Source organism: Thermoascus crustaceus, assembly GCF_041956765.1.
Source record: "Thermoascus crustaceus strain CBS 181.67 unplaced genomic scaffold VTN00scaffold_3, whole genome shotgun sequence".
Classification (NCBI taxonomy): Eukaryota; Fungi; Ascomycota; class Eurotiomycetes; order Eurotiales; family Thermoascaceae; genus Thermoascus; species Thermoascus crustaceus.
Genome location: NW_027192529.1, coordinates 1,143,349 through 1,154,480, shown reverse-complemented (window position 1 = coordinate 1,154,480; position 11,132 = coordinate 1,143,349). Strand labels below are relative to the sequence as shown.

The window sequence follows — 11,132 nt, the reverse complement described above, 5'->3', positions numbered from 1 at the left end:
GAAGCATGTCTGGGTTCTCCGCGACGTGGCTCGACAAAGGTGTCAGAATCTCTGCTGGAGATATCCACCGGTGTGTTGTTTTCTCTTTGCGGAGTACAGCCAGAATAATAATATGAGTACCTGCAGATTTTTACGCTGGAAGTGACCGTCGTTTACGGCGTCCTTTCTACACCGCCGGGCTGGGACCGTCACCGACCAAGCTCTTGATCCACCGAGGTCGGTTCTAAGATCTCTTGTTCTTGAACCTGAAGATGCACTAATCTTGGAAACAGTCTTCGTTCATCTGTTAACATTCTTTCTGCCTATCGGATACCTTATCCATCAAAGGCGATGGGGGCTACCATTAGATCGACTCGAAATTCATTTTTTTCATGTACCTTCTATATAGTCTTAAGCATTATCCAGATCTACGCAATTTGCTCTCGGGTTCCAACCACCCATCTGGTATATCCGCTCTCGCAGGGGTCGTGTCAAAAATCCCATCCCATCTGACCCCGTACAGTAGTTGCCTCCCTGTCATCGTCTCATTCTGCCAAAGAACAGTCTGTGCTTCGGGGTTTTTTGCCCTCCATTCCTCCCCTCTCAGCACCGGTAACGCTTTGGCAATGTATCTGGTCTCTGATGCCTGCGTATCGAAAAGGGCGGCAGGAAGCCGAAAAGCCATTGGTTGACTCCTTCCAAGTCTCGCCCTCAGCGAGGGATCTGATCGCCCAGGAGTAGGATATAAACTCCTCTCCTGAAGGCATGCGAATAAAATAGATGGTTCCTTTTTCGGAGTTTTGTATACCAATAGAAGGCATGGTATAGGTTACATCCTCAATAATATCCCGACGGTAAAATGTAGGGTACGCTGACCGGTCCTTGTATAAAATCTGCTGATCAAGAAGCCTAAGGTGCCTGATTGCAGGTCATGTATTGGCAAGTGCTTGCATGCAGCGAGCTAGGACAATGCGCGCTTCTTGACCATCGCCCGATGCGGCACCTTGGGAACGTTCCCGGGACATGAGGCAGACAGGGGTTGGTCTATCAAAGGCTATGCAGTTTATGAACACTGTCTATAGAGATGGTGCATGCACAGGAGTGTAATTGGATATGTTCACAGGGGAACTGTCAGGGGCAGGACCTATACCGAACAGGGCCTGGCACACGGAATTGACGACTAGCCGGAGATGTTTCAACTGTGGGAGGAGCCCCCGTATTGTATCACAGAGATGTACAGGACTCGAATTAGGCTCATCAAAGTCAAGGCCCTTTGTGTCTATTTCAATGCTCTGGCAGGTCTCTGACAAACAGTCAAGAAAGAATGCTATAGTCCGTTTAGGCATCCAGAAATCGTGCCGAGGCGACACAAAAAATGAGAAGGTTGATAGTCTAGTCATGCTTTTTATCTTCTGAGCGAGCTTTTGAAGGTTGTCCCTGAATTGAGTAGTGTTTAAGCTCTTGTTCTATCTGACAAATTCTGTCGAAGCTCGTGATCTAGGTTCATGAAATGGAGGATGGCGATTGACGAAGATGGTTAGAGACCTGACACGAGGACCATTTGATTGCAAAAATTTGGTGATGAAGGTTTTGAGATTCAAATCAGTGACAAGGATGTCGCGATATAACAGCGACAGGGCAGCATTGTACCATCGCTTGCAGACAAGCAGACATGAGGCCAGGAAAGATGGACTTGACACATTCCTAACTATTTTTTAGATAAGTTCCTCGGGTAGGCTATTAATAGAGTAAGGGGACGTGATAGCCATCGCTCGCGCAAAGAGGTAGCCAAGTTGGTGTCAGAATACAGAGACGACAGAATCGAAGTGGTGCACATATCAACCCCGCAGCAATGTAAGTCAACCTAATACTAACTGGGTAACTTACACTTGACAAATGGTGCCAGGCTTTTGAGGACGTAGCTGAAAATCGTGAAGGTTTCTTCAGCAATTTAGATAGATACTTAGCGAATAGTATATTGAAAGGGGAATGGGCTTGATGCCCAAATATGAATAAGAATCTGCTTCCCTGCATGGTCCAGTCTGCTTCTTTTTGCACAGGACGTTCAACGAACTTATGTCGGGGTTCATGCGAAAGGCCTCAGGCCTAAATTCTTAGTTAGTGGCACATGCGTGGTCCATCAGAAGCCTTAACCAAAATTGAAGGGCGACGTTAGTTTCTTCTTGACAGCGCAAATCGATTCTGGGAATTGAGTTGCGGGGAAAGCAGCCTCAGCAGCTCTCCGGAGACACAGCAATCAGGGTCTTGGAATTGAGCTGAAATATACTCAATAGAGAAGATAGACGTACAACAAACTTGGATGCCCATCAGGAGTTCTCCGCTGGGGCCCCGAAGACGATGACTGTTACTGAAGAGAGATAGCAGTGCGCGGGCCACGATAGCGTATGAACCAAGTCTAAGCTCAAGGGCTAAGCCACATCTTACATTCGCACAGGTTACCTAAAGCGGCATTTGACACGCTTCCATTCATCTTCGGGCCCTTCTTAGCAGCTGGAGGCGCAGAAAAACGCCGACACTAGATGCACAGATCCATTCATCATTCCAGCTCTATACAGTACCTGCGCGTATCCTAGATCCAATAATGTTGCTAGCATCCCTTTTACGACCTCAATATCATACTACTTCTGCCGTGTTCCTGTGCATGCTTTAAATACGTATCTTGGCCCATTTTTCAAGTCCAACTAGTACTGAAGAAATGGTAATTCTAGTAATCAGCCCCCACTGTGATAATAATTCCACACGGCACATATATCCATACGATATTGCACTTGTTCTTGAACCTCTCCAGACGGACCACTTAGCGCGTTACCTGTATGATATGTACGTAAATCGGATGCGCATTGCTTACCTATCTTGGAAACTGGGATGCCTGTCCGGACCTTATAGTTTGGAACGGGCTGTGGCAGGGCATGGTAGCTAAGATAAAGCAAGCCTTCAGCTCCATAATAGGATCTGCATGGATATTGATACCCAATAGCTGTGATCCATCGCCCCAGATGGGCTGCCAGGTATGTGCTGAGTATAGGGCCCAGTTCCTACGTCCGTGACAGGGATTTGAAAAGCCGTAGTGCGGATTTCAGTCTTCATGGGTCGCAGAGAGAAGGTATATATTGCTTGCAGTTACAGGCTGGCGTTGTGCTTACAGTTCATTCAGTACAGCGCATTTCGTCGATATATACCAACGTTTCTATAAACCGATTACCTCTCGGTGTACTTCCCGTTTACAAATACGCATCTATTACTTTCGTCACCCGCAAACATGGTCAATCCACGAGAAATGCTCGACATCATCGAACTCATCTTTTACGTTCCCGCCTTGATAATTTCCATTTTTGTTTCGGCTCGACATGGCTTTGGCAGGCAACTTGGCTGGATATTCCTGTGTATCCTTTCTATTATTCGACTTGTCGGAGCGGTGACGGGAATCGCGAGCATACGCAACCCCTCTGAAGGACTGTTCGAGGCTACTTTCATCACGAACAGTGCCGGGTTATCACCTCTGCTGTTGGCCATGCTCGGAATGCTAAAGCGAGTGTAAGTGCTTGCTTCTTCGGAAGAGTACCCTAATCCAAAAGCTAATAGGAAATCATCATAGGCACGACGGAATGCCGATAGGAAAAGGGTTCTCACCTCGCCTGTTCAATTCCATCCACCTACCCACAATGGCTGCCCTAGTGTTGGCAATCATCGGAGGCACCAAGTCCTTCAACCCCGACATCGATACTCAAAACACCGGGAGGATGCTCATAAAAGTTGCCGTGGTGCTCTTTCTGGTTGTTCTCATAGTCCTAGCCATGATCGCTCTTGTTACTTTCTCCAAGATCGGTCACGTCGTCCACGGTGAACGGAAGCTGGTATTTGCTGCAGTATTGAGCCTCCCATTCCTCTTTGTCCGCATACTGTACTCAATTATAGCTGCATTCTCGTCGCCCAACTCGAAGGTTTTCAGCCTAGTGTCCGACACCAAGACTGTCGTTGCCGTCCAGGCTCTTATGGCGACTGCAGAGGAGTTTGTGGTTGCCACAATCTATCTTCTCACTGGTCTGCTCACGCCAGTCATTGCCCGGAGCCAAGTGCGACGGCAAGGTCCGGAGGGATACCAGGTGCCGTCGAATCAAGGCCGAGTGGTGTACCATGCAGAGGACAGCCACTCGATGATGCGAATGAATAGGCGTGACTAACCCGGGATGGCATACCAAGAGCAATAAAGCGCGTATGAGCCATTTAGGCCGCGGTAAATGGGAAACAGAGATACACGGTGACAGGTTATTCTAGGGAAAGCTTAAGTTCCTGTGATTTTCTGTATGATGCTAATCCAGCTGGCGTTGGTTTGTCGTAAATGTTTTTGTAACTTGAAACGGTGTTAAATGTTCAAGGCCAATATAAAACAATAAACATAGTGATAAGAAGACACATCCAAGAAAGCAGATACTAGCTAATATGTGTACCGCAGATGTCCAAAATGGAGATCTTGCGCTCTTTAAGACGGACGGTTGTGGTTAGAAATGATGGCACTTATCTGGAACAAAACATGCCTTGCGAGTTTTATCAAGCAGTAGGAATAATAGAAGATGTCTGCGCAAGCCGTTGGGTGTCTGATGAGTCTCACTGATGAAGTCATACTCCGTACTCCATACCGACTCCCGAGTTTCAACAGCTCAGCGCAAAGAGATTCGGAGAAACACGTCAACATATGGACGGTTCCTTCAGAAAGAATAAACCATCGTATTCTGTCGTCCCTCTGCTTGAGCAATCCAAAGGCAAAGCACGCCAGAAAAGAAGTAGACGTCCAGAGGCGTTGACAGATTCATGGGGCATGGCAGGTCCAGACCCGCGGAGCTGTGATTGGCCGACTCGGTCGAGCAGCCGCAAAGGCCACCGTACACCAGCTCGAGAACCTGTAATTCCCAAAGGGCCTCTGCTGCTATCTGCCTCGACGTCCGGAAAGACAGGTCGGCCGGTTCTCTCGCGAGGCTTTGTATTAATTACCTCGCTCTGCCGGATTGGACGTTTCTTTTGCGCACGATCTGCTTTGTTAGTACGGTCAGACTGCATTCTGTCTCCCTGCGTGCGATCGGAGCGAGTATACTGACTGGAAATATAGTGACCCTGTAACGGTCTCCATACCTTCGAATCAAATCTTATCGAGTCGGGTCAACCTCCGAATTCACTTTCCCATTTATCGGTTATAAGAGACAATAAACCACCCCTCTATGGCGGCACCACAGGGGGGCTATCCTCCCCAGGAGGGGTACGGTCAACAGTCTCCTCCGGGCGCTGGCTATGGCACTCCGGGAACTCCTCCCCCTCAACAACAGGCCTCGGGTCCAGCTTCACACCACCAGGTTGGAGGAAGGAAGAAGCGTGCTTATGCTGGAGAAGCTTTTGAGTTCGGCTCGGGTGCCAATGCCGCTCTGGGCGGACAACTACAAGGAGGTGGCGCCTATGGAGGATATCCAGCTCAACCGCAAGCAGCGGGTTATCCGCCGACCACATATGGCGCGGATCCAAATCAGATTGCTGCCGCTGGTTATGGACAACCGCAGGCTGCTGGCGTCGGCGGCTATCAGCCTCCCGCTGCAGGATATCCTGCAGCGACAGCGCCTGGAGTTGCCCAGATGACCCAGCAGTTCAGCCAGATGGGCATGGCCGATCCACAGCAAGTGCAGCAGCCTCAGGGACCAAGAGCTATTCCCCTGAACCAGCTTTATCCTACAGATCTCCTTACCCAGCCGTTCAATGCTGCTGAGCTCGATTACCCTCCTCCACCAATTATTTTGCCGCCAAATGTACGTTGCCTGTGTCTTTGCTGCTCCGAAGTAGACTGCTGACTCGGGATAGACAAGCGTTTACCCATCGCCTTATGCGAACTGCCCTTCAAAATACGTGCGATCCACGCTCAACGCCGTTCCGACTACACACTCTCTTCTCAAGAAGTCCAAACTACCATTTGCCCTCGTCATCCAACCATACGCTTCCTTGCACGATGCGGAGGACCCTGTCCCAGTTATTCCGGATCAGATCATTTCGCGCTGTAGACGCTGCCGCTCATATATCAACCCTTTCGTGACCTTCCTAGACCATGGCCACCGCTGGCGTTGTAACATGTGCAACCTTACCAATGACGTCCCCCAAGCTTTCGACTGGGATACAACCCTGCAGAAGCCAGCAGATAGGTCGCTGAGGCCTGAGCTCAACCACGCTGTTGTTGAGTTCGTGGCGCCCCAGGAGTATATGGTTCGTCCTCCGCAACCGCTGGTCTACCTGTTCTTGATCGACGTGAGCTATGCTTCTGTCACCAATGGCCTCCTGGCGACCAGTGCGCGCTGCATCAAAGAGAGCCTTGACCGCATACCAAATGCGGATCGACGGACTAGGCTGGGGTTCATTGCCGTGGACTCTAGCCTCCACTACTTCACCATCCCTCGGGATGGTCCAGAGAGCTCTGACCCGAAGATGTTGGTTGTCAGCGATTTGGAAGAGCCTTTCCTGCCTATCCCGGGTGATCTCTTGGTCCCTCTGACCGAATGCCGAGAGAATATCGAGATCTTCCTTGACAAGTTGCAGGACATGTTCCAGAATACGCAGAATTCCGGATGTGCCATGGGTTCCGCCCTTCGCGCTGGATATAAGCTGATTGCACCTGTGGGAGGAAAGATGACTGTCCTCTCATCTTCTCTTCCTAACATCGGACACGGCTCTCTTACTATGAGAGAAGATAAGAAGGTCCTGGGTACGAGCAAGGAAAGCAGCTTGCTGCAGACTGCCAATAGCTTCTACAAGAGTTTTGCTGTGGAATGCTCGAAGGCACAGGTCTCGGTTGATATGTTCCTGTTCTCTTCGCAATACCAGGATGTCGCTTCTCTGAGCAACCTACCAAGATATACTGGTGGTCAGACCTACTTCTACCCAGGATGGAATGCCGCCAGAACCGAGGATGCGATCAAATTTGCGCGGGAGTTTTCGGACTATCTCTCTGCTGAGATCGGTCTGGAAGCTGTTCTCCGCGTTCGTGCCACTACCGGTCTGCGCATGAACACTTTCTATGGTAACTTCTTCAACCGCAGCTCTGATCTCTGCGCTTTCCCTGCGTTTCCACGTGATCAGGCTTATGTCGTTGAAGTCGCCATCGACGAGACTGTAACTAAACCAGTGGTTTGCATGCAGACCGCAGTACTCCATACTACTTGCAACGGCGAGAGAAGGATCAGAGTCTTGACCCTTGCTCTGCCAACCACTCAAACTCTGGCCGATGTGTATGCCTCGGCGGATCAGCAAGCCATCGCGACCTACTTTAGTCACAAGGCTGTTGAGCGGGTACTTGGGAATGGCTTGGAATCCGCTCGGGAGGCTCTGCAAGCCAAGGCCATCGAGCTCTTGTCGACGTACCGAAAGGAGCTTGCAGGTGGAAGCGTTGGCGGTGGCGGTCTTCAGTTCCCTGCTAATATGAGAGCCTTGCCGGTTCTTTTCCTCGCTCTGATTAAGAATGTACGAACTGTCCACATTGCCCCTAGTTTTTCCAGTTGTTGCTAACTTTCATGTACAGCTGGGTCTCCGGAAATCCGCTCAGATACCAACCGATATGCGGTCTGCGGCGCTCTGCTTGCTTTCGACGCTGCCACTCCCTCTTCTGATCCAGTACATCTACCCGAAGATGTACTCTCTCCACGACATGCCAGATGATGCTGGTTTACCAAATGAGAAGACTGGCGAGATCATCCTCCCTCCTCCCGTTAACCTGTCGTCCGAGCGGCTAGTCCCGTACGGTCTTTACCTTATCGACGACGGCCAGACGCAGTTCCTCTGGGTCGGACGTGATGCCGTCCCTCAACTGATACTCGATGTATTCGGACTGCCGGACAAGTCGCAGCTTAGAGTTGGAAAGCAGTTCCTTCCAGAGCTGGATAATGATTTCAATGAGCGGGTCCGTGCAGTTATCCAGAAGAGTCGGGATCACAGGTCCAAGGGTGTCGGCAGCATTGTGGCCCCGCAGTTGTATGTCGTCAAAGAAGACGGAGAGCCCGGCCTGCGGCTATGGGCACAAACCATGTTGGTCGAAGACAGGGCAGACCAGAGCGTCAGTCTGCCGCAGTGGATGGGTTCGTTGCGGGAGAAGGTATGACCATGCGCGAATTGACCGTTTTCGACGTCAGTCCGGTCCAGACGCTGACAAGTCTTTTTTCTTTTCCCTCACCAACAGGTTGTTCAGTAATGACGGAGCAGATAACTTACTACCTAGAGTATATGAAATGCATCAACTCAATAATCAAGTTGTTCGTTCTGAGTGGAAAGGGGTCCAAATCTTTGTAATTCGACCTTTGTGTGAGCTAGAACACTGTAGCTTCTTACCATTATCTCCTTGGGATACTAAAATCCAAATTTAATGATGATCGTTCCCCATCTTTACTGCAAGCTCAAGCTTGGTCGCCTGCATACGAATATGAGATCAATGCACGCCATCCCGTCAAACTAGTCTGGTCCTTTTCGACCCCAAAAGCTTGTATGTACGCCGTGAGAACTTGTCTTACACTGCAGCTAAGGACTATATGCACCATAGATCCTCCTTGTCCCATATCGAATAGTTTCGTACGGGTACCTACCTGTGCAAATACGAACATGGAAGCATTTGTCTAACTTGTAAGGGTAACAGTTCCTGACTTTCTGCCCTGTTACAGAATACACGTGCCTTGACCATGCTTCATCGTAAGACAAGGACATGTGATGCCAGGGCAGGATACCATGATAAACTTCCCTAACGGAACCATACAAAACCGCTCATCGGGTGTGGTTTATATTCCCTGTTTCACGACTGTAACCACTAACCCATAGCGCAGGATGAGAACCCCCAAATTGGACCGAATAATAGGTAGGCGCCTAAGATCACGTCAATGTTTCCTATCTTCGGGGCATCGACGAATTTGGAATTCAGACAAGGAGGGCGCAGATCCTGCTCAACGATCTCAGATGAAGGAGCGTTCGCCCTGTTCGAACTGTAGTTAGATCGTCAGATATATCCTCAAACTTCAGTATTTCGGCGTTTCGGTGGTGGGGCCCACTCCGCGGCTTGGTCAGACGAGTTGCGCGGTCACCGCGTGGGATCCGCCTTGTAGACTAGGTAGAATATGCTTGGACATGCTTCGAAGAAGCCACATAGTGGTAGTAGTAGTTACTTGGCTAAATTTATAGTAGTAGATTCGCTAATAGTGAACATCTTATTTGAAAGAGTGGTGCTAAGTACAGAAAACCTCGTACAGCGTACCAGGGTACTATACCCGATCTATTGAGACGCTAGCCGGGATGTGGATCTTTTCTGGCTCGTAAGCAGCAAATATTATCGATATAGTCTGGAGTACTTCGTATGCAGGTTGTGACTCTGGGCTGGTGTACTGCATGCTGTATATGTATTTTACGTAGTTTGTAGACGACGAAAGATATGAGATAATTCCCCCTTTCTTTACCTGCTGGATCTCTCGTTGGGGATCTCTGCGGAACGTGCCAGCCCGTCACAAAACGACAATCTCATGGAGCGCCTCCCCGCCCCGACTAGCGTTTGATGAGCCTGTGGAGCATGAGACGTTCCTGGAGCGCCCGGATGGTTATACTTGCGGCCTGCCAGCGTCCCGACCCAAGGTTCCGTCTCAACAAACAGCCTGACGACCGTCGGTTCGCTTCTCCTGTACCTTAACTTTCTTTTCAGTTCAGAATAATTATATCTCTGTTGAGTCTTGACTCTCCACTCTCTTTCTCTCTCTCCCTTCGCCTTCGGGTTCCCGGCTGGTAAATCGGGCATTGATTCCCGCTCTGGCGATCCGGTTCGCTTTCCTAAGCGCTGTTGTCTGGACCCTATCCTATCCTTCCTCCCCCGCTTCCCTCGCAAGCAACGCCCTCTCTCTTGTATTCATTCGTTGGGGCGCCGTATCATCTCCTCCGTACTGTACATAACCCTACTGCGAATAGCGCCTGGGCCAGATCCTCCGCCACGAATTTAACGGGACAACGGAGGAACAGGTTATTTTTATCAAGCCGCCGCCGCTGCAGACTTGCTCCTCACTTCTTCCTCCCCGTCTGGCTGCTGCCCCACCTCTTTGCCGTTCCACACCCTGCTAGCACCAGCCCGTCCGCAACATCAGTGACGCGAGCTCCTGCAAGCATCTGTCGTCCGTTCTGCAGCTTTCTTAGAAAAACGTGCTTCTTGCATCAGAGAAGAGGATACTCTTGGTTCCTGGCTAGAATCCAACAGAGCATCACCAGTTCAGTCTGTGACAAGCGCTGTCGAGGACCCTCCGGCGGCTATTAAGGTATGAATATCACCCCAACACCACCCTGTCCGATGAGCACAGAAAAAGGATATCGACTAGGGGGAAATCAGAGAGACAATTGAATGTATAAGAAAGAGTCTTCCTGACGCATGGCCTTCTGACAACAGGATATTCACCACCGGTGTTCGTGACAGTATCCGCCTCCTTTTCCCCTCACATGCTTCGAAGCTCGTGTTCCTCGAACATCTCCTTCTAAGGCGTTCTCTGTCGATAATTCTTGCTTTCCCTGCCAGAGATCGGTCTCTCATTGCACAGTTTCCCTCATCTCAGCCTCGTTCTTTCGAGAAATCCGTCGATCTATCACGGCTTGTGCCACTGTTCCGTCCCTGAGGATTTCAGGATATCGCCCCTCTTTGTGAAAAACTGCATATAGGACGTGCAACGTCTGTCTCGACGGGGAGGACACTAGACTCGTACGGTTGACGGTACAGTAACGATCAAAGAAAATGTATGTCTTTCTCCCAGTTTCTGTTGCGGGGAGTCCTTTGTGTACCTGCGCCAGACACGCCTGCTCCTCCGGCAACTCCCATTTCCCAGCCCGTCGAAACACTATCTTTCCCTGAAGCACCTTCTGCCTGTCCTTTTCTATTATTATCTTCACCCCCACAGAATGTGGCGCCAGGGCATCCTGTCTTGCATGCAGCACGTGAGACGGTGGTTCCAGAATCTTTCGGGAAATCTGCCTGTGTTCAATGTAATTCACTTTTCTTGTGCTCCTGTTACTTTCGACCATGTCCTATTGTTGGGCCTATGAGGTTTCTGGGCCCAGAGTTTGTTTCTTTTCCTGCTTTGTCTTTTGACCCCAGTCTCAAA

At 50.0% G+C, this 11,132-nt stretch overlaps 3 protein-coding genes across 3 annotated transcripts; all 3 read left to right on the top strand.

The window, feature by feature from the left end:
• Positions 1-3,259: 3,259 nt before the first annotated feature.
• VTN00DRAFT_5594 (uncharacterized protein) lies at positions 3,260-4,181 on the top strand (the record flags this gene model as incomplete). Its single annotated transcript, XM_069432141.1, has 2 exons — positions 3,260-3,534; positions 3,596-4,181. 2 exons carry the CDS (start codon positions 3,260-3,262, stop codon positions 4,179-4,181), a joined length of 861 nt encoding a protein of 286 aa, XP_069288031.1.
• Positions 4,182-4,816: 635 nt separating this feature from the next.
• On the top strand, positions 4,817-5,192 carry VTN00DRAFT_5593 (uncharacterized protein; the record flags this gene model as incomplete). Its single annotated transcript, XM_069432140.1, has 2 exons — positions 4,817-5,043; positions 5,105-5,192. 2 exons carry the CDS (start codon positions 4,817-4,819, stop codon positions 5,190-5,192), a joined length of 315 nt encoding a protein of 104 aa, XP_069288030.1.
• Positions 5,193-5,213: 21 nt separating this feature from the next.
• On the top strand, positions 5,214-8,212 carry VTN00DRAFT_5592 (uncharacterized protein; the record flags this gene model as incomplete). The annotated part of the gene is made up of 4 exons (XM_069432139.1): positions 5,214-5,789; positions 5,842-7,488; positions 7,547-8,116; positions 8,201-8,212. 4 exons carry the CDS (start codon positions 5,214-5,216, stop codon positions 8,210-8,212), a joined length of 2,805 nt encoding a protein of 934 aa, XP_069288029.1.
• Positions 8,213-11,132: the final 2,920 nt, after the last annotated feature.